The 23,694-nt window shown below is 41.1% G+C and overlaps 1 protein-coding gene across 5 annotated transcripts in view; it reads left to right on the forward strand.

Moving 5' to 3' along the window:
• Nucleotides 1–23,694, forward strand: part of add3a (adducin 3 (gamma) a) — an 81,817-nt gene that overhangs the window by 49,618 nt on the left and 8,505 nt on the right. For 3 of the 5 annotated variants that reach the window (XM_026948074.3, XM_026948078.3, XM_053229338.1), the window contains 7 exons: nucleotides 11,269–11,474; nucleotides 18,830–18,968; nucleotides 20,237–20,388; nucleotides 21,378–21,458; nucleotides 22,853–23,002; nucleotides 23,089–23,232; nucleotides 23,481–23,579. In XM_026948074.3, the coding sequence (XP_026803875.1) occupies nucleotides 11,289–11,474; nucleotides 18,830–18,968; nucleotides 20,237–20,388; nucleotides 21,378–21,458; nucleotides 22,853–23,002; nucleotides 23,089–23,232; nucleotides 23,481–23,579 (951 nt within the window). In that variant the 5' untranslated portion in view covers nucleotides 11,269–11,288. Of the gene's footprint in view, nucleotides 1–4,037; nucleotides 4,313–8,789; nucleotides 9,085–11,268; nucleotides 11,475–18,829; nucleotides 18,969–20,236; nucleotides 20,389–21,377; nucleotides 21,459–22,852; nucleotides 23,003–23,088; nucleotides 23,233–23,480; nucleotides 23,580–23,694 lie in introns of those variants that run through there. The other 2 variants (XM_026948076.3, XM_053229339.1) reach the window with 2 other exon arrangements.

The following is a 23,694-nucleotide window of genomic DNA, read 5'->3' on the forward strand; positions in this document are numbered from 1 at the left end:
ACTGGTGTACCAAAGAAAACAAGAGGGACAGGAAGACAGCAAATGAGAAGAAAAAAAGGAGGAGGATGGAACGAGGGCTGTTTGCAGACAGCAGCGTTGGTCATGAGCTAGTCAGAAATAGAGAGAGCGCAAGAGACGGAGAGAGAGTAATGCTCCAGTGTCCCACTTTTCCAGCTGAGTCACCGACACGCCCTGATCCTTTTTATATACGTATGTGTGTACTCTAGCTATCAGTTTATCTCTCTATCTAACTGTCTGTCTATCTGTCTAGGTTATAGATAAGGAATATTTAGCTTATGCTTTTAGCTTAACCTTTAAACAGAACCATTTCTGTACAGATTCTAGCTATAATATAAAAAGCTAATAGTGAGGCTAAAGATTGAACTAGCTAGCACATAGCTGTCGAGTGTTTTATCCAGAAAATAAAAAAGGTATAGTGACAGTGAAAACAAGACCAAAGTGTCAGGGATATCAACATTTACCTCAAATGTGGTGTTAAATTGCTAAGAAAATGGCTCAGTATGGATAAAACTGCTCTCTAATTATACTTAGCATTATTTGGAACTACTGATTATGCTTATTAAAACTTAGAGCTATAAGATTTTTTTTTTTTTTTTTTTTACTTCAGTGACTCTGTCAATACCAGAAGAATGTGCTCTACATTTCAATGTAGAACAACACGAGGTCAGGTTTGTGATTTTTAGCCAAAGTACCGATGTCTCGTCAGTGTGGACTAGCCGGTTTGCTAGTTGCTGGTTTAGCTACATAGCCAGCTGTTAGCTTTGTCGTCGTTAGCTTGCTAGTTTTTTACTTTGCAAAATAAAGTATTTAATGAAATAAGATGTTTCTGTGAGAAGGATCACTGCTGTAGCTAAACGGTACCTGCATAGTTAGCATGTTCAATACTTCAATACTCAACCTTTGCCAACAGAAAACAGAAGCTGTGCTTTTTTTTCCACTAGCTGTCCATCCAGTACCAAAAGTTCCTTTTGGATAGCTATTGGACAGTTCCATTTGGATAGCTATTGGAGGGCTATTGGACAGTTCCATTTGGATAGTTATTGGAGGGCTATTGGACAGTTCCATTTGGATAGCTATTGGAGGGCTATTGGACAGTTCCATTTGGATAGTTATTGGACAGTTCCATTTGGATAGTTATTGGACAGTTCCATTTGGATAGTTATTGGAGGGCTATTGGACAGTTCCATTTGTATAGTTATTGGATAGCTATTGGACAGTTCCATTTGGATAGTTATTGGATAGCTATTGGACAGTTCCATTTGGATAGTTATTGGACAGTTCCATTTGGATAGCTATTGGACAGTTCCATTTGGATAGCTATTGGACAGTTCCATTTGGATAGCTATTGGACAGTTCCATTTGGATAGCTATTGGAGGGCTATTGGACAGTTCCATTTGGATAGTTATTGGAGGGCTATTGGACAGTTCCATTTGGATAGTTATTGGATGGCTATTGGACAGTTCCATTTGGATAGTTATTGGATAGCTATTGGACAGTTCCATTTGGATAGCTATTGGACAGTTCCATTTGGATAGTTATTGGAGGGCTATTGGACAGTTCCATTTGGATAGCTATTGGAGGGCTATTGGACAGTTCCATTTGGATAGTTATTGGACAGTTCCATTTGGATAGTTATTGGACAGTTCCATTTGGATAGTTATTGGAGGGCTATTGGACAGTTCCATTTGTATAGTTATTGGATAGCTATTGGACAGTTCCATTTGGATAGTTATTGGACAGTTCCATTTGGATAGCTATTGGACAGTTCCATTTGGATAGCTATTGGACAGTTCCATTTGGATAGCTATTGGAGGGCTATTGGACAGTTCCATTTGGATAGTTATTGGAGGGCTATTGGACAGTTCCATTTGGATAGTTATTGGATGGCTATTGGACAGTTCCATTTGGATAGTTATTGGATAGCTATTGGACAGTTCCATTTGGATAGCTATTGGACAGTTCCATTTGGATAGCTATTGGAGGGCTATTGGACAGTTCCATTTGGATAGTTATTGGAGGGCTATTGGACAGTTCCATTTGGATAGTTATTGGACAGTTCCATTTGGATAGCTATTGGACAGTTCCATTTGGATAGCTATTGGAGGGCTATTGGACAGTTCCATTTGGATAGTTATTGGATAGCTATTGGACAGGTCCATTTGGATAGTTATTGGAAGGCTATTGGACAGTTCCATTTGGATAGTTATTGGACAGTTCCATTTGGATAGTTATTGGATAGCTATTGGACAGTTCCATTTGGATAGTTATTGGATAGCTATTGGACAGTTCCATTTGGATAGTTATTGGATAGCTATTGGACAGTTCCATTTGGATAGCTATTGGAAGGCTATTGGACAGTTCCATTTGGATAGCTATTGGACAGGTCCATTTGGATAGTTATTGGAAGGCTATTGGACAGTTCCATTTGGATAGCTATTGGAGGGCTATTGGACAGTTCCATTTGGATAGTTATTGGACAGTTCCATTTGGATAGTTATTGGAAGGCTATTGGACAGTTCCATTTGGATAGCTATTGGAGGGCTATTGGACAGTTCCATTTGGATAGTTATTGGATAGCTATTGGACAGTTCCATTTGGATAGTTATTGGAAGGCTATTGGACAGTTCCATTTGGATAGTTATTGGAGGGCTATTGGACAGTTCCATTTGGATAGTTATTGGACAGTTCCATTTGGATAGCTATTGGACAGTTCCATTTGGATAGCTATTGGAGGGCTATTGGACAGTTCCATTTGGATAGTTATTGGATAGCTATTGGACAGGTCCATTTGGATAGTTATTGGACAGTTCCATTTGGATAGCTATTGGACAGTTCCATTTGGATAGTTATTGGACAGTTCCATTTGGATAGTTATTGGACAGTTCCATTTGGATAGTTATTGGATAGTTATTGGACAGTTCCATTTGGATAGTTATTGGAGGGCTATTGGACAGTTCCATTTGGATAGTTATTACTGCCTGCTTAAGACTGGCACCAGTTGGAACTAATGGTACTTCAGTGTTCAGTGCTGCTTTGTTTGTACAGAGTTACACATTATGCAACATCATCTACACAGACTGATAATTGTTGCTATGTTATGGCACCATGAAGAGAAGTAGGAGCAAATATGAGAAACATCGTTAATCCTAGGACAACTTCTTTTTATTCCTCTTATACCTCAGCAATTAGCCGATTACAATTTTTTCGGGTATTAATGAATCACACATCGTACTTTTTATCTGTTTGTAGTTACATTTAACAATTTTGTTCTCTCTCTTGAAGTTAATAAACCAAAAAAAAAAAACACGGATGTCATGTTACCGAGAAACCAGAAACTGCAAACTTCTCTGTCCTGTCGGGAAACCTGCTGTTGCGAAGTTCTCACACTGGAGACTCCTTACTTAAATGTGACAACAGAAAGCTTTAGCATATTAACAGCCGTATATTTTTCTTTAGGTTCCTGTGTAGGTTGTTACTATAGAAACCTATCAGAATGAGTGCATTAATATAAACCTGTTATTTATTTTTTTTCCATACAACCAGCACTACTGTCAGGGCTGCTGTTATAGAAAAGTAATCAACACCTTCTGACCAATCAGAGTCGAGAATTCATCAGTGCTTTGGTATAAAAGTAATGAGGCTCATGTGTTAGGGCTTTAATGAAGTCCAGCTGGTGGGTGTGTGTGTGTGTGTGTGTGTGTGTGTGTGTGTGTGGTAAATTTACTGTAGATGTGTGATTGCAACAGATAAACAGAGACTTACAAATTAAACACACACTGTAGTAAACACTGACCTTTAATTCCACTTGTGATCACTCACACACACACACACACACACACACAGAGAGAGAGAGAGAGAGAGAGAGAGAGAGAGAAACTAGTGACCTTTAATTTTACTCGCTCTGACACACTGGGGCTGTCCCGCGCGCAGACTCGCGCTCTGATTGGTCAGCGCGGGGCCGCGCGCTCAAAGGAAATGGGTCGGGTTAGCAGGTCACGTGCTGCCTTTAGCTCCTCTCGCAGCACAACGGATTCTCACTCGCGCTAGTGCGCGCACACCGGCGAGTCCGTGGTTACGTACACACGCACCGGCAGCGAGCTCGCGCGCAGCTCTAGCTAACCGAGTGCTCGCGCGTGGAGGGAAGTCGCGAGGATGACCGCGCGGGACTGAACCCTGGAGGCGCATTGCACTGTGGGAAAGAAGGACATGCCTGCTTAGCGCAGTCTGTTATTATTTTTTTAAAGCGAGATACTGAGGAAGAAAAACATACAAACACACACACACACACAGGTGGGTCATTTAATGTTTCCTGTTACCGGAGCTCGCGCACGCCTTTGCAACGCGTTTGTGTTGCAGCTCATAATTTGATTAATACAGCTAAAGAGGACATACACACAAACACACACACATGCATGCACGCATGCGCTTTCCTTTTGACCGTATGTTTGCTTTGCTTTATTGTGCACGTGCATGCGTGTGTGTGCGTGTGTTTTTTTTTTCTCGCGCGCGCACAGCTACAGATATAGATGTCCCATTGTGAGTGCTGGATTGTTCTTTCTCGGTATTGTTGGTCGGGTGTGGAAGTGCAACTCAACCTCCACTCCACTTTGCTATTAATAGATTTTTTATTTAAAGAAAGAAAGGAAGAAAGAAAGAGAGTCTCTCTGCTAAATGGGCGGGACGCACGCGGAATCTGCAGGAGGGGCGACCTCGCGCGCGCGCGCACCCACACACACACACACACACACACACACACACACACACGTCTGAGGGTGACTGACTCAAATGGTGGCCTGGAGATAGCGATACTATGCGATGCTATAGGATGTTGTGTGTGTATCAGGTTCGTGCTGTTAGTTTTGGAGTGAGCAGCCTCCGTTTCTGTGTCGTCACGCGCCATACCCTCGAGCACGCTGTGCACGTGACGCATTTGTTTACTCGCGTGCATGTTTTCGGGTTACGTGACTGAGTCTCACGTCGCCTCTGTTTCCGTCAGTAAACTGTAAGCCCCGATGAAATGCACATTAAAGTGGAGGGAAAAGACGGACAGTGGACATGAGGCTAGCACACAGAGGTTGATCTGTAGCACCTAGACTGAGCCTCCTGCTGGGGTGAAGCCTCCTGCTGGGCGGAAGTGTGAGGGAAATTTAAAGTGCTCCTCAAATCAGAGCTTCTCTCTTAGTGGTGTGGACACTAACATGAAGAAAAAAAGTAGTTGTGGAGGTGTTGTTGTTTGGTTTTGTAGTTTTTGCTGACTCTTTGCTGTACTAATCTCCCGATCGTCCAATTAAACGCTTTCTAGAATGTATATGCCCCGCCCCCTTGCTCTACAATAGAATCTGTTTTTGACGTGGTTCATTTGATACGTTTTTCTCTTTGCGTCTTATGCGAATTTATGAGGTTTTTTCGTTGGAAGAAGGCGGAGTTTGTGCGAGTTGGCAGTTACGTGACTCTTCAGAAGAACGTTATACAAACTTGTGGGTTGTTCGATACCGGAATGTCGCTGCCTCAGACTGATCGAGAACGTGGTTCCGCGTTTGTGCATCATCGGGGCGTTTCCATCAGTAAGAGTCAGTAATATTTTATCACGTAGCGTAATATTTAAAAGTAATTACGAGCCTGAGACTAGCGCTAGACTTCACTTGGGTATGTATGGAATAACTCCTAAAACCACACGGCTTCTAGTTCTAGGATATCATCCTGGATGAAGGCAAGAGGTTTGCGTGAAATCGGCAGTAAAAATCCTCCACATTTGGGGGGAAAAAAACCCTCTCATTAAACTCTCTACTGTTCTCAATATTTAGCTAGCTAAATGTATGGATTCGGAGGTGTGGCGTATCTCGAACGCGATTGGCTGTTGTGTAAATCAGTCAAGCCCTTCAACACTCAAAATGAAATCACAACTTATGGGAATGCAATAGAGAAAACAAGAATTATCTGGATTTTGTCCAGTTAGTGAGCGTAGCTAATGCTAGCTTAAGTTTGTTTTACACATTGTGCGACTTCAGCGGTGGCTTAAGATTATTACGTTTCATGCTGTACGAGATCTAAATAAAATCTGGGAAGAATTCTGTAACAGATTGTGCGATCTCCGTGTAAAGATTATACGCTGAAGATCCTCTAAGGATAGACCTGCAATAAAAAATTTCTACGTTTTGATTACATCATCAATCATTACTATGCTCACGTAAAATCTTGAGGTAATAAGGATTATTCTCTGTTGGTTAGCATGTGTCACTTTGCGTTTCGACATCGCCACTGTTGTATTAGTGGTTTTCCCGTAAGTTTCATGCCGTCCTCCTATTGGTGGACTTTAGAGAAGTGTCGTAGCAGCGATCAGGCTAAGATTTTAATAAAAAATTTAGACGTACGCACAAAAATTCTACAAATATATCATATTTATGCACATGCAGGGCAAGATATCAGATTTACTTTTTTTCCTCATCACAGAGAGTAAGAGGATACATGCGTTCTTTTTTCTAAATCAGTGAGCAGGACTGGGCTTGTGCGTCTCACAGCAGCATGTCGAAGTTTGAAAGCGTGTGTTTTGTTTCGGCTGTTACGTCGGTTTAATCCGTTTGTTACGTCGGTTTAATCCGTTTGTTACGTCGGTTTAATCGGGGTCACCTGGTGCATTTATACGAGTGTAAAGTCCCTTTCACTAAAGGGTGTGGCGTCTGCACATCAAGTATATGGGACATGCTTTCAAGCACCATTTTAGTAAATACAACATTATGTAATGTGCGAATATTTGTCAGATTATTATAAAAATGCAACTTCTACATTAGCCTGCGACCTGAAATATCATCCACGTGCTGCAAAATATTGAATTAATATAGAAATAGAACTCGTCCGGCATAAAATGTCTCTGACTAATGTTGATAAACATGGACCTGTTGGATGTGGTGCCTCTTCAGACTCTCGTAAAAGAGCTTAAGAGAAGCTCAAAGTGAATAAATATTCTAGGTTAACGAAATTCTGGTTTGAAAAATGGTTTTGGTTTTGATTATTTTTAACATATTTTGTAAGTTTATTTGCCTGGAACTCCATTAAAAAAAAAAAACCCATCTTCATCTCAGGTGACTTCACATGAGGTCACGACACAAAGATTGTTCGCGTTGAGCTATCTAACTTGGGATTTCTAGCTAGCTGCTTAGCTAACTAACTGCGTCCTATTTACGCAGTTGACAACTTCGAGCTGCGGAGTGTAAATACTACTTTTGAAGTAAATACTACGATAAACTCATTTAAAGTAGCGAAGAGATCTTTGAATCACTGTCGACGATGTGAGCGTTGAATTTTGATTGCGAAATTCTGCGTTACGAGCTTTAGTTGCGAAGCTAGCTAGCTGACTAACGTTAGCCAAAGCCTTGAAGCAGTTGCTTGTGAAGTAGCTAAGAATGTTGGTTAATGCTTGACTAATTAAAATAACTGTATCTTGTTACGTAGTTGTTTGCGTAACGAAGTTTATGTAATATCTGTACTGTGTTTAATTTACGTAGAACTGTGTTTTTGTTTTGAAAGATTATTTCGGTTTAATGGCCAAGCAGGGGCTTGTTTTGTCCAGTGTGGGACCCGACTCTAAACGTGTTTCGACCACATCAGCATGCAGACGCAGGCGAGGGAAGAGATAATATCGACTAATAACGTACTCGTATAAGATTCGCCCTCGCTCTGTCTTCATGATCACATCCAAATCCGACTCTGTGTTCATTTTGGAGCGCCAATTATTCACAATCCAGCCAAATTCCGATGGATTCCACTGAAATTCAGCTCTACCTTTTTTTTTTTTTTTCCCCTCCCACTTGGAAATGCGGAACATTATAAAAGAAACATGCTTTATGATCACGTTGTCTTTAATGCGTACATATATCTATAGAAAGCTATTCTGCAACTCTCATTATTATATAATAACCTGTCCATGTTCTGCAGATTTTGTGATGGGTTTTAGCACCTAGCGACGCTGTGTGTGTGTGTGTGTGTGTGTGTGTGTGTGTGTGTGTGTGTGTGTGGGCGTAGGTGTGAGATCATCACGTCATGTGTTATTTGTATAGTTTACGGAGGTCTGCATTCAGCATCGCCGTCTCATCTGGTGTTTAGTGAACGCTTAGATTCGGCTCGTTGGTTCTTTATTGAAAGAATAAAATGCAGAAGTGTGTGTGTGTGTGTGTGTGTGAGAGAGAGAGAGAGAGAGAGAGAGACAGACTAAACCTTGGATCGCAGTGATAGTAAAATAGTGAATGCAAAAGGAACTGTACTTAAGCCTGAGACACTGTGTGTGTGTGTGTGTGTGTGTGTGTGTGTGTGTGTGTGTGTGTGTGTGTGTGTATGTGTGAGTGAGAGAGAGAGTGTCACTAGATGACTGGATGAATCCTGTCCCTGGGTAGCCCTGACCACACAATGGTGCATTGATTGAACCGGACGCTCTGTGTGTGTGTGTGTGTGTGTGTGTGTGTGTATGTGTGTGTGTGTGTGTGTGTGGGTCTTGTGACTGCGCCATCATACTGCGGGTGTCCCGTCCCCATGTATGTGTGTGTGCAATGCAGGATCCCCTGCATTTGTTTCCCACAAGTCAGCACAGTAACAGCTCGTGTCATGCAACCTGAGGGTGTGTGTGTGTGTGTGTGTGTGTGTGTGTGTGTGTGTGTGTGAGGGAGAGATAGAGAGAATAATGGACTGTATCTGGAGACTGTGCAGCTGTTGTAAATCCCGGTAGTCTCTTTACTTCTCTATCTCTCTCTCTTGCAGTGATAGTGCCAAAGTAAGTGCGTGTTGCGTTGCGTAACCCTTCAGTCTCGGTCCATCTGTCCCAGATACACACTGTTAGGTTCACAGACTTCCACTGTCACTTTCGGGATCTGGAGTTAACTTTGTTTTTTTGCCGATGTGGGAATTTCTTTGACGCAGAACGAGTTTCTGCTAATTCTGAAGACTTCAAGGAACCAACGATCGATAGGAGAAATTACGCTAAAATGAAAACATGATTGTGCCAGGCGTTAGTGCCAAGACGTCTCAAGTTATCTTACAACCCGGATCGGCTTCGCGTCGTTCCTCATCTCGGGGTATCGTCCTGCGCGAGCTTGCCTCGTCCCTGTATTACGTCTTTATATTTTATTTACACTCATTTAAAAAAAATTTAATCAGCATTTTCTTAGCTGTAAAGCAGCACACTATGTTTTGACATAAGATGGTGGAAAAAATTAAGCTCTGACACTGGAGACTCCTTCCTTAAATGTTAAATAAACATCTCCTCACAGAAAATTTCACCATGTCATATTTTCTTTGTTAAATAAACTGAATTTAAAACGTTATTATTAGTCTTAGATTATGTTTGGTGTTTGATATAACAAGTCCCTGTAAGTTCGTTGTTGCTATAGAAACAGTAATGTTATAAGTGCTGAGATAGAAATATTTTTATTAGCTTTGTTGCTCAGATACTGATATTTTAGATTAAGAAGTGAAACTAACCTCTGTGTTTTTGCTTGATGCTTGTGTGTGTGTGTCAGTGTGTGTCATCGGCACATGCTTTTGTTGTTGTTCTAATGCATTTGTGCTGCGTCACCATGACAACAAGACAAACTCAGTCAGTCCCGCCCACTCTGCTGGGTTAGTCGGTGAGCTGTGTGCAGGGATTTAACACGGGGATTTGTTTAATCAGCTTTATGCTCCTGCAGATGCTACAACATAACATTTAGTGCTTTCTGCTCTGTTTGTTCTCAGTCAGTCACTCTCAGCCCGAGGTGTGTGTGTGTGTGTGTGTGGGTGGGAGTTTTAAAGTGGCATTTCTAAGCTTTACCCAACAAAAGAAGTAGCGAATAGGGCTGGGTGGTGATATTGTGATCAATTATCAGTGCTTTTATAGCTAGGGTTGGGCGATATGCCAGAAATATCACATCGCGATACTTTTTTATCGCACGATACATATGTATCACGATATGCTCTTAATTATCCGAATAGAAAAGATGAGTCTGTGTACTAAGGATTAACGTGAACCCGAACGGAACCTCAAATATTAAGGATTTTTTTTTTTTATATATATATATTTTGTAATTGTAACATAGCTTGTAATTGTTGACGATACTTGCGATATAAGTAAGTACATTTTAAAAGCACCACTAATGTGAATTTATAAATTCTGAACCTAAATATCATGATACGCAGTTTTTGTTACTTTCTGCCGTATTTAGTAGATAAAGAGGAGGCGGAGCTTATGTTTTCAGTGGAATGAAGAAATGGGCGGGGCTTTCCTCTTACAGTAAACCTGGGTGCACTAAAATGTTTCAAATGATGTTTATACACGACTGACTATAGAAATATATATTTTTTTAATGTAATAAGAGGTCTGATTCAGCTGTGTTGAGAATGTATTAGCTTGTTAAAAAAATGTAATTAATTAAATGTTCGCCTTTGCGTTTCTGTGTGCTATGGGTGGGACTTTGTTTTGGAGGAAGTGATGAAACTGGTTTACACTTGTGGCACATTCTCTTGTGGTACTTAAAGGATGATGTAGTAAACATTGCTTAACGGTTCCTGCAATACAACATCAATACGCAACCATTATTACGATGCAATATTATATTTACTTCATTTCAAATGTTGAAACAAACAGACCTAGTGAAATAAGAGTGAAAATAAAGACAAATCATAATTGTTGTCTCTCTCCACCCTGATTTGTCTCTCTCTCTCTCTCCCTCTCTCTCTCTCTCTCTGTTTTTATCTCTTCTCTCATGGGTGAGCGGATATTGAAAAGAATAATAAAATGGCTATTTGAACTCTCTTTCTCCATCTGCTAAAGCAATGCTTAACCTTTACGCACACATGTGCGCGCACACACAGAAAGAAAGGAGAGCACTGATAATGGAGTGTGTGTGTGTGAGTGAGAGAGCGAGAGAGAGAATCACTGAAACATTTAGTGAGGGAAAGAAACGTGGGGGAGAAAAAAAAGGTTTTTCGTTACCAACACCATCCTGCCTTTATGTCTGTGTCTCTGTGTATCTGTCTCTAAGTGTCTGGGTCTCAATAGGAATGCTCCTTTGCAGTCAGGAAAGTGTGTGTGTGCAGTCTGATGAGGGGTGTGTGTGTGTGTGTGTGTGTGTGCGCGCCCAGTTTTGCCTGCCAAATAAGTTGTCTTAAAGGCCAAGTCGTCTTTCCAGCTTCTCTCTCCCCTTTATTAAAGAGTAATAAACTAGAAAATTCAACACTGTCTCACAGCCTCTCTCTCATTGTGTGTGTGTGTGTGTGTGCAGGTTTTTAGCCGAGCGGGGAGATGAGTGGAGAGATGAGTGCGGAGGTCATGTCCCCCACCAGCGTAGGACAGAAGGAGAGATACTTTGACCGGGTGAACGAGAATGATCCGGAGTACCAGCGCGCTCGTAACATGCCCGCCGACCTGCGCCAAGATTTCAACATGATGGAGCAGAAGAAGAGGGTCACACACATCCTGCAGAGTCCTGTGAGTCCTCACACACACACACACACACACACACACACACACGCACACACACATTTATCAATCTTTCGTTGTGTGGAAAGTTGTGTGTAAACGTACGCATAAGCCAAACTAAAAATTTCTGCCGGATTTACAAAAGTTTAGCAAATTCTGCTTTTCTTCATACTTCATAATAATTCATTTAATTATATGATTTGAAATTGTTTAAGTCGAGGTTTACGTTTATCTTCTTATGCCTAAATGTAAAGACGCTCAGAAGCACGAGTAGGATATGAACATTTTTTCTGAAATTACAAGATTTTCATGAATATCACATTTCCTGTGTAAATGCTCGTACGAACAATTTACGAATAAATCCATTTATATCCAGCTTAATGTACGAGGCCCATCGTTAGCACACGGATGCGCACATGGGAAACCTCCCTTCTGCATGGCTCTCTGATAAAATTTCAGTGCAGCCAATAGGAGAGCAGTAAGCGTGTGTCCGGAAAGCGGCCTAGCTAGTGCATTTACCGATAAATTTTCGCAGAATTGCGTCCAGCTGAAGGCTGATCACAGTACAAACCACATTTAGTGCACAAATAAATAAATAAAAAGACACTAGAGTGTGTTAAAACACGTGACTTGCTCCCGAGTGGCGCAACATAAAATGTTGGTTTTAGGTCACGCTAGTGGACACAGATGTATTTTTTATTTGCAAACGGTTCCCCTTTAGGTTTTTTTTTTAAATTATTTTTAGTCAGAGTACGTGTGAGTTGTGGTCAAACGAGACAAAACGTCTTGTTTTGGTGGGGAAATGGGAGGTTGTGTACATGTTCTGTATTTGTCTTGTGTGTTTGTGTGTGCCAGTGAAACCATGGCAACTAGCTGAAATATGAACGCCCACTACAGTACAGTGATCTTGAGTGATGCGAAGTGAAAAATCGCTGCTGGTCTGAACAAGGTGTAACAGATTAGGGCAGTGATCAGTGTTTGAGGACGTAATCTCGAATCCTGCCTGCTGTCTGAGAGTTTTTTGGTGAGTGCAGTCGAGTTGTACATATTTACTGATGGTTAGTTTCTGAGAATCACAGCTGCAGTGTTTTCAGCAGCCTGGTTTACCACACCCGTCTGACTGAGACACACACACACACACACACACACACACACACACACAGGTCTCACAACAGTGAGTGCGGTGGTGGCTGGTCTGCCGTGGTTTAGGGTGTACGGAGGTTTTACTGCTAGGATATGTGTGCGAGCATGATTATTCTTGGACAGCCTGTTACATAAATTTGTGATATTTTTTTGTGTGTGTGTGTCCTTGAGTTTTGTGTGTGTCGTGGTTCGGTAGATTACATATTCTCCAGCGTTTCAGACTGTAAGCTGTAGTTAAGGCCCAGACGAGCCTCCAGGCTTTCAGGAGGAATCCTCTGCAGTCAGGATAGAATTAAAAATATATCGCAACCAGTCTCTAGCTCAGTGTTCTTTCTTCCCAAACAACGCGTTCTCCTTCCCAAACAACACAATCTTCCCTCCCAAATCCCCGCGTTCTTCCCTCCCAAATCCCACGATCTTCCCTCCCAAATCCCAGCGTTCTTCCTTCCCAAATCCCGCGATCTTCTCTCCCAAATCCCCGCGTTCTTCCTTTCCAAATCCCGCGTTCTCCCCACAATCCCCACGTTCTTCCCCCTCAAACCCCGCTATTCTCCCCTCGAAACGCGCTGTTCTCCCAAACTCCACGTTGTCGAGTGCGCAAATACGATGCTTCATGAAAAGTGAGGATTATCAGGAAACACTGTAGCGAAATAAAATCGCACTCTCAGGGACTCCAGTACTAAGGTATTAATGCTCATAATTAGCTTGTCTTTTTAGCTGAACTAATCCGGCTTCCGGGCAAACGCGGCAGCACTCTGGAGCTTTCGTTTCACCCAGTGAATGAGCTAATGAATTTATGATTTGTCCACCCTGTAAAAGAGCAGACTGATTTAGTCTGGCTTTTTGTTGTTTGTGGTTTTTTTTCTTCCCAACCTGCTTCAGCAAGCAGCAATCACAAACTTGGCAAATGCCATTCATAATTCAGTTGTGTTACTTTTGGAGTGTTCATGCACATGCAGTTATAAACCAGTGCAGCGACCAAAATAAATCAATGATAATGAGGCAGACGAAAAAAAAACCCACAACGCTAAATATAAAACGGCTTTGTGAGTTTATTAATGCTGAAAGGGGCGGCCTGGGAAAGAAACGAACATCTGCGAAACTAAATTCTGACATGTAGTGTTGTGCGTGTTTTCATGAGATCATCGTATCACAGCAGTTGTCACTGATCCTGTTTCAAGTATGGGCATGTTGTGTGTGTGTTTGTGTGTGTGTGTGTGTGTGTTTGTGTGTGTGACTAATATAATGTCAGTGGTGATGTTTTCCATGATCATATATCACAACATACACAAGTACAGATCAGAAACGTGGTCTCGCTATACCGTGTGTTTCATTTATACAGGATGACGCAGGCAGTTTATCCACAATGACAAGGTTCGCAGTGGCTAATTTGTCCAGAACAACATGTGAAGAATGTCTGCGTTAGCGGCGTTGCTCTTAGATACATTTTTACATATATAAATATCTTTATTGTGTATAAAAGGAAAAGGAAGTTGTATGGCGGACTAATGCTAATAATAGACAAATTATTTGCATTTTGCTGTGTAGCAAAGAAAACCTGTAATCATAGATATTGTGAAGTTTTCTGCTTGTTTAATATTTGGAGTAAAGATTTCTGACCATTTATTAATGTCTTAAAAAAAATCCCTACAGAAATCCTGTCAGATTACCTCATGCTCGCCAGCTAGCTAGAAATTATTGCTTGCATTTGTACTAGCCTATTTACACTTGGCTTAAGAGGAAGTTAGCGCTGTTTTAGATGGTGTTACAATTAGCTGCCTTTTCAGAATACTCATATTACAGTCATGAAAAACAACAATTTGCACTTTTTTTCCTCTCCATGTTTTAAATTCATTCAATATTTGCGTGATGTTTTCATAGAAACATGCCAGCGGCTTTAGCTAAAAGCGTTTAGCACTGTCAACGGAGCAACGTGGAAAAACATTGTGAGCTTATGTGAGCTCACTAGCATACTGTGTGTGTGTGTGTGTGTGTGTGTGTGTGTGTGTGTGTGTGTGTGTTAGTTAACTGTCTAGCTTTGCTGGTGCCGTTGCTTATTACCTAATCTAAGGTGATGTAAACAGCACAGCAGGGAACAAATCAAATCAAATTAGCCTGGAGTGTGTTTTTCTTGAACCCAGGCCGAGAGCGCTGGGAAACGGGATGTGTATCCAACACAAAGAGAGAGAGAAATTATAAGAGAATTATTGTGACACATTGTTAAGCTCACAAACTAGAGTAGTGTTAAGATCAGAACAACCGTTCTAACATCTCGACACCTCGACTAGCTGTCAAGGAAAGTATTGCGTACACATCCCGTTTCATCCAGCACAACAGCCAAACAATTCTTAGAAATCTTGTCAGCCAGCTAGCTAGCATTGGCAGTGAAAAATAAAAAATAAATCCTCTCAGAAATCCTGTCAGGTTAGCTTATGGTGGCTAGCCATATAGCTTTAGGAGTAAATATTATGAACGTCTGTAAATACAGCTTAAAACCCTGCTAGAAGTCCTTTCAGCTCATGTTCGCCCGCTAGCTAGCATTAGCAGTAAGGATTATGACTATTTACAAATGTGGCCTGACAGTCCTCTCAGAAATCTTGTCATGTTAACACGTTAGCCAGCTAACTAAGCTATGTTAATAAAAATTTATTATCTTTAGTCCTAATGCCAAACAATATTCTCAGAAATCCTAGCTGGCTATGTAGCTTTAGGAGTAAAGATTATGACTATCTGTAAATATGTCTAGAAATCCTGTCAGAAGTGTTCTGGGCTCATTTTACCCAGCTAGTTATCTTTAGCAGTGAAGACTGTGAATATTTTTGAATATAGCTTTAAAAATTCCCTCAGAAATCATGTCAGGTTAGCTCATGTTAACTAGCTAACTGGTTTTATCAGGAAAGATTATGAACCATTAGAAAAACAGTTTGAAATTTTGAAACACCTTAGCTACCTTTAGGAATAAAGATCCTCTCCGAGGTCCTGTCAGCTCATTCTAGCCAGCTAGCTATTGTTAGCGGTGATAATTATGAGCATTTGTAAAAATAACTTGAAAATCTCCTGAGAAATTCTGTCAGCTCAACTTGTGTTAGTTAGGTAACTGGTTTTGTCAGGAATGATTAGGTAACTGGTTTTGTCAGGAATGATTATGAACCTTTATAAAAGTAGCTTTAAATATCCTCTCAGAAATCATGTCACATTAGCTCATGTTAGCTAGCTATGTAGCTTTACATCTAAAGATCCTCTGTCGGCTCATTTTATTCAGCTAGCTATCGTAAGCAGTGACGATGGTGAACGTTTATGAATATAACTTTAAAAATCCTGTCAGGTTTGCTCATGGTAGCTAGCAAGCTAGTATTAGCATTGAAGACTATGAACATGTAGTTATATAACTTAAAGAATCCCTTCGATAATCCTGATTAGTTTGTTAGCTAGCTAACTGGTATTAGTACTGAATATTACGAACATGTACATACACACTGTATAGCTAAAATCCTCTCAGTAATCCTGTCAGATTAGCTCAAGTTAGCCAGCTAGTTATCATTAGCAGTTATGATTATGAATATTTATGAATGTGGCCTAAAAATCCTCTCAGAAATCCTGTCGATTTCGACCATGTAAGCTAGCTGTAACATTATGAGGTGAAGATTGTAAACATAATCATAAATGTGACTTGAAATCCTTTCAGAAATCCTGTCGGGTTCCCTCGCGCTAGCTTGCTGGAAATCTGAAAATATAAGCACACTTATAAATGTCAGTGACTTCCTTCTTCTTACTTTGCTGTCTGTCAGGTTTTAACAGTGTGTTAGGGTTTATAAAGCCTGCCGGTAATTAGGCGATTACTTTGCAAATGTTAGCTATTATGCTATGAAAGAACAAAGCTGTGCATTTTTTTTTTTTTTTTTTTTTTTTCCTTTTCTGGTTTCCTTTGTAAAGCAGCAGTAAGAGCTCTTGTGTTTAACACTAGTATTTGGTACACACCCTCAATTCAGTGGTTTCTTTAGCTATCAAGCGTTTCAGATTAGCAGCTAATTATGAGTCTGGATTGAGTGTTTGTGAGACAAACTGCACAAACACTCAAGTATTTCAGGCTGCGCTAATTAATCCCAGAGATGCACAAACCCTGAGAGGGAAACTCACAAATGCCCTCACTGTTGCTGAACGAACAACTCCGACGAGCAGAAATGTGGCTTCAGCAGTGACTGAGGAGAGAGATGAATGCTGGGATACGGCTACAGGAGGGTCGATGAGGCCACACGGGTCATAAACACAATCGTAAACATCATAAACACAATGTCTTGCAGTCACCACATGTGGGTGTGTTTCAGACTGCATCCTATTCACTGCGTAGTGCGTAGTCATAACGTTGTTCCCACCGTGGATGCGTCCCAAATCACAAACGCTGTTTAATTTTTAAATTATAATTATAATGTGGATGTGTCCCAAAACTTGCACCCTACTCACTGTATAGGTCACATAAACACCATCAGAAACGTCTCTCTGTTAGACACAGTGGGCGTGTCCCAAACCACAGAAATGAAGTGGACCCTCTGTGGTGTTTTAATACATGATCTTTGTTCTGTTTTTAGAAATAGTGCACTAGAAAGTGAATAGGTCTTTCACACACACACGCGCAAACACACAATTTGTGGTTGTTGTGAAACATTTTAGCATGTTCTCCTTCCTGACCTCCTTTGGTGCAATGCTAACTGTGACTGTTGCGACATGTCAGAGTGAATTAGGAGTGTGTTTGTGTGTGTGTGTGTGTGTGTGTGGTTGCTTGATGTTTTGTTACTTCATCATAAACTTCAAAGGACTCCACAGGTGCTGTGCTGTATACACAAACATGATGATGAGCTGTGTGTGTGTGTGTGTGTGTGTGTGTGTGTGTGTGTGTGTGTGTGTGTGAGAGAGAATATGTGAGCATGTTTACAGTAGACGCTGCCCAGGATAATGAGTGGGGCCGAAACCTTGTGTGTCACAACACACTCCTGACACCCATCATTACTGTCGCTGAGCAGCTCATCACCCAGCACAGCATCACTTTGGAGATCTTGGCTGTGTTCCAAATTTGCATTTAGCGTGTCGCTTTCCTGAGGGCTGTTTCAGTGTGTTAACACGCTTCGAGCGAAGTGTGTGCGTTGAGGCCTTTTTCCTCTGTGCTTGCCTGTTTAGAAATGCAGTCTTACTTTGATAACCTTACATTCTGCTCGATTTTCCCACCACGATTTGTTTTTTGTTGCTGAATCTCAAATGGAATGCGTGTAGTGTACAGGGCAATTATATTGTTAAACCCTAAGTAGTGAATAGGAAGTCATTTAGGATTTGGCCCAACTGTTTGTAAGGGCTTAAGTAAAAAATGTAACAAATTTAGAAAATATTTTTAACATTAATGCTGAAAACATTTGTATATTTATTTGTTAAAAATAAACTTCCTCTTATCGTCATGGTGATTTCACCTTTATCGCATTTTTTGGTCCTCTCTACATGAAGCTAGTTAGCATGACACAGACCTGCCGACCTTTTACGCATTTTGCTTTTTTACATCAGAGTACGCTGGTTACTCAAAAATTACAAGTCAATCATCTGAGCCAATCATCATGTGAATCTGGAGTGAATGACAACTGCGTACGTGTTTTGAACTCTCTGATGTGAACTGACACTTTCTGGAAGCCCCGCCCTCTTCCCCCAATCTCGCATTAGTCATTGTTTTTTAGCCAGTGCTCTCCATTTGGCTCGACTCAATTTTCCTGTGTGAAAGATGCGCCGATGCAGCGCTGTCGTTTAAAGTCGTGGTAAATGATTAGCAGTGAAAATGTCGCTGTGTGGAAATATTTCGCCGATTCGACGGGACGATTAGACAAGCGATTTGTAAAAGTACTGTATCGAAAATGTGCCTTGTTTTGTTTTGTTGTTTTTGTTCTTGTTGTTTATAGTTTACTGCATTTTTGTGTTTTAGGTAGTGGTAACTGTGGTTTAGTAGCTAGCTAGGATTAGCTAGCATTGATTAGCTATTATATAGTGCAGTTAAAACCCTACTGTGATCTAAAGAAATGAAAAAATAAGGGTAGTGACCCAAGTCCTGCCATTTTGTTGACCTGTTAATTGAGTTGTAGGTGTATAGGAACTGATAAGTAAATATTAATGGTACTTGTTAGAACATTGCTAGGTAGTGAACACGGAGTTAAAGATTAATCCCCTCTTTCTGTATGTCTGCGTCTCAGGCGTTTAAGGACGAGCTGGAAGGCCTGATCCAGGAACAGATGAACAAGGGAAATAACCCAGCCGGCCTCCTCGCCCTGCGCCAGATCGCCGACTTCTTCATGGCCAGCTCCATCGGAGGATACCCCACCTCCCCTCTCAGTAAGTAGCACAGGGGTACAGAATGTACTTGTTCTAATACGTTATCGTTTCTATAGTAACAGCTCATTCACAGGAACTTGTATGGCAGACACTCTGCATTAATTTAAGACTGAAAATAAGTTTATTTTAATAAAGAGCTATTTAACAAAGAAAAACATCTTTCTTTGTTAAATCTTGATGCAGGATATAGTGAAGTTTTCTATTATCTATGATGATTATTTTCCTATAGCCCCACATCCCTAAATGTTTTATTCCTTATTTAATGCTTCCCAAAATGTGTGAGTGATGAGAGGGGATCCGGCCTCGATCCAGCTCTCCTCATGTGTTGGCTTTGTTTTTTTTTTTTTTTTTTTTTTTTACATCTGTGGAATGCAGAACTAATTGTCGGAGGATAAAGTGACTCTCTCTCTCTCTCTCGTCTTTGATCACAAATCCACCATGTGAAGTCAGGATTATTTCCTGTTTTGCGAGAAAGGCAATTTTTACGTCTCAAATGAAGTGCACCAAGTGTTTACTAGCTTATTTTATTACGTAAGTATTCCTAATTGTCATGAACATGGAGGACAGGCTTGCATCGTAATGGTGTTATTGACCAGGCCTGCAGCGTGTTTGGTTCAAGGTCAAATCAGTGAGAGACGTTCGATGTTCGACCAGCTGAATGACTGCATGTTGTGCTTGGTCGTTATTGATATCGATCTGAAAGATGTTGATGGTTGTGTCAGATTTGGGCTCGCAGTGTTTTTAAACCAGATGTTGATAATTGTTTTTAAACCTGATGGTGTTTTTAAACCAGATGTTGGACGCAGGAGAGGTTTTAGTCATGTTTTAATGTGGAATCTAATTAACTAATTAACTGAAGGGTTGTTGTAAAATTTTTGGTTTTGGTCTTATTTATAGGTCACTATGATTAAAATATGAACCGACACAATACTTTTACACGTAAATAATGAAACACAACTACAGAAATAGTAGAAATATGGTCTTTGTCAAGTCCATTTCCTAAAGAGGATGACTTTCTTGTGGTGCAAGCGGCCACTGGGCGTTACACACTTCCGAGGGGAAGTCGACAAGGGCGTGTTTGCAGTGAAGTAACTTTGTGCTGCTCAGAGTTCACCCTCCAGCAGAGCAGTAACTAGTTGCCTTCCACAGGTTGGATATGGTTGAATTGAAGGAGTAAAACTTTTACTTTTGAATTCTGATTGTAATCTAATCTGAATCTGATGTAGGTTTCTGTTGTGATTTTTTCCTCTCTTCTCCTCCTTCCTCAGGTCTGGGCATGGTGTCTCCCATAAACGATCTTTTCAGCACCGAATCCGGCTCCATGGTAAAGGGTGAGAAACAGGCACGATGTAAACTGGCCAGCCTCTACCGGCTCGTCGATCTCTTCAGCTGGGCTCACCTCTCCAACGCCTACATCACCGTGAGGCTTGATTTTGTTCTGTAGCTTCATAGCAATACTATAATATATATATATATATATATTATTTGTACTAATGGATTTAAAATTTATATACCTTTCTCAAACTTATGGTTGCTTCACAAAATCAATAACAGGAAAAATCTGAAATAACATACAGGCCCATTATTTCCAAAAGCATCATAGCACAGACTATCGTGATATAAATTACTGTGATATTTTGGGGAAAAATGTCAGCTGGTATTAACACCTCTAGAGCTTGGACCGCTGATAATGAAAGAAAGACTATAGAGCTATTGCAACAATAACAATTAAAACAATATTGATGCTTTACCCTGTTAAGAATACATGCAATTACTACAGGTTGGCAATCATTTTAGGGTTTATGCACTTTAAAGTTTTGAACCTGTAACAAGAAGCCATACCAGCACAATGGGGCTGCTTTATTTTTGGTGCTTGGGCCCCTAATAGAAATAGATGTGTTCGCTACTGGTGCTTGGACCCCTGGAAAATTAGCTTGTATTGTATTTAAGTTTAAAATACTGCTTTGTTTGTATGTTGTTTGTATATTGTATTATACTAAAAAAAATCTGATTTATCACCTTGAAAGTGTTATTAATATGCTTGGAATTCACTTCGAAGTGTTTTGCGTGATTTTCTAAATTCAGATGTTAAAACCTTTTAATAGAGGCCAACCGGCTGTAGCTGATGTAACGGGTAATATTTTAGATTGTCCATGACACTAAATATCATGTGGGTTAAATATCACGGTTTATTGTAGAACTGATTATCAGCACATTCCTTTCCCTCGACCAGTTCAGGTGCACGTGACCCTGTGATGCTTTTGGAAAAATAGGACCAGAAGCTAAAGCGCTATTTTTATAGGCACTCGAGAGGAAATGAAATGAAAGACACACTATATTTAGTAGTAAAACAACAACACAGCTGTTGTGTGACAGAAGAAAATCAGATGTGTGTATGTGTGTTTGTAGGTTCGTGTCAGTAAGGAGCAGGACCACATTCTCATCATACCCAGAGGGCTGTCATTCGCCGAGGCTACAGCTTCTAATTTGGTACGCAAACACACTCGTGCTGGTTTTTCTATCCTTGTGAGGACCTTCTGTTGACATAATTCTGAGTTTGCGCTTAAACCTAAACCTAACTTTAACCTTGGTAACCAGAAGGAAATCTTTTGGTTGTTAGTGTTTTCCAAATAAAAGCTGTAAACACACTATTTTGTGAGGACCGGGTGATTGTAAGGTCATGTGACGCCGTCCTATCATTGCGAGGACCAAAATGGAAGAAAGGTCCTCACAATGATAGGGTCATGTCAAATGTCCTTGCAGCCACCTGGGCTAAATATGTGTATACACACACACACACACACACACATGCACAAGCCATGGGGGATGGGGACACCAGTCCCTGCTTTGTTAAGGCCATTAAATAAACAGTTACATGTGTAGTTTTACTTGCACATTTGTAGCTGTGTAAGAATCATAGAAATGATCACAGTCACGGCTTCTTTCTTGATGCATGAAAGTCTTAAAAATGCTTGCTTTATAATGTCATATCACCGTTTGTGATTATTGTGAATGAACAAATATAGAAACCTTGATTTCCTGCGTTGTAAGTGGATTACGTAAACTTTTCCTGAACAAGAAATCGGCCTTAATGGTTTGTGCCAGATGGCACACCAAGGCATTTGAGCATCGCGTTGTGACCGCAAGTTATTTCAGTGACCGTCTGTCCCCCTGTCTGTCACTCGTATGGTGCTTGTCCGATAACATTCCCGTGTCGTAGCAGCTGTTGCTGTTTTGGTGAAATCCTGCTCATCAGCTGATAACACTGGAACGCTGTGTGTGAGCCTCAGGCGCTTAGCCTTGACCCGGCGTTCCGTGTGTGCCTTCGTTCACAGCCCTGACTAATTCAATAGTCATAATATCAGGAGCACGCGAGTCCGAGTTCGCTACCGAGAAACAAGAATCCGTCATCGTTCACTAATATCAAGTCTAAAACGGAAACAAACTCTTTATTGTGCAGTTGTTACATTTTAAGTGGTTTATAAAAACTGTTGTTCATTCACAATCCTCGGAATTGTACAACAGGATCCTCCTGCCTTGAGGATGAGAAACGTCCTCATCGAATTGAACCGAACGGAGACATTTCTTTTCTCTGAAGCACATAATCCAGCTGGTTACATAACGCAGTGTGTTGGTGTGTGTGTGGGCGTGTAGTTGATGCTTATTGATTTCGAGGAGAGCCTTTTTGATGTTACTGCAGAGACGTTGTTAAAGAGGCGAATTATGTAAGGAATAAAACATGGCAGGACGTGATGTTATAGGAAAATAATCAGCGAGCAGGTGGTGTGATGAAGCGGGGTTCTTGGTTTGTCTCCTGGAAACTGTATTCGTCATGTAATTAAGTCGTAGCTTATTTGTATTGTTTTCTGTCCCTCGATCTGCAGGTGAAGGTGAACATCCTGGGCGATGTGGTGGATCAGGGCTCCACTAACCTGCGCGTCGACATGGCCGGCTTCAGCCCGCACGCCGCCATCTACTCCATGAGACCGGACGCACGCTGCCTCATCCACTTACACACCCCGGCCGCAGCAGCCGTGAGTATCGTCAGGCTGGTCCTGTGGTGTCGCCGCATGGCATTCTGGGAGTCCTGAATCTCACCCTCCTGTTTGTCTTTGCGCAGGTGTCGTCGATGAAGTGCGGCCTGCTGCCCATCTCTCAGGAGGCGCTGATCCTCGGAGACGTGGCCTACTACAACTACCACGGGAGTCTGGACGACCAGGAGGAGAGGGCGGAGCTTCAGAAAGCACTCGGACCCTCAGCCAAGGTGCTCATATGCACGCTTTAATGTCAAAAACCGGCCCACTTTAGGACTCATTTATTATCTTCACAGCAAACACACAATATTGACGCTTTGAAAAATGCCTAAATGTAAAAGATATATACAAGTATGTTTTTCAATTTACGTTGAAACGTTTGATTTTGTGTTTTAAACTTTTAAAATGTAATTTTCAAAAAGATATCGCAAACACACGCACGCGAGTTCTCTTACAAACTAATCCCGCTGTTCTCCAGGTGCTTGTTCTGAGGAATCATGGTGTGGTGGCTTTAGGAGAAACCATTGAAGAGGCTTTCCACTACATTTACAACGCCCAGTTTGCCTGTGAGATCCAGGTGTGTGTGTGTGTGTGTGTGTGTGTCTCTCATTCCTGGTGTGTGCTCTAAATGCATTTGTGTAATATTTTTTCAGTGCCGGGACTTTACACTCAGTCAGTCAGAAAAACAGCTG

The sequence above is a fragment of the Pangasianodon hypophthalmus genome, chromosome 25 (assembly GCF_027358585.1).
Source record: "Pangasianodon hypophthalmus isolate fPanHyp1 chromosome 25, fPanHyp1.pri, whole genome shotgun sequence".
Taxonomy (NCBI): domain Eukaryota; kingdom Metazoa; phylum Chordata; class Actinopteri; order Siluriformes; family Pangasiidae; genus Pangasianodon; species Pangasianodon hypophthalmus.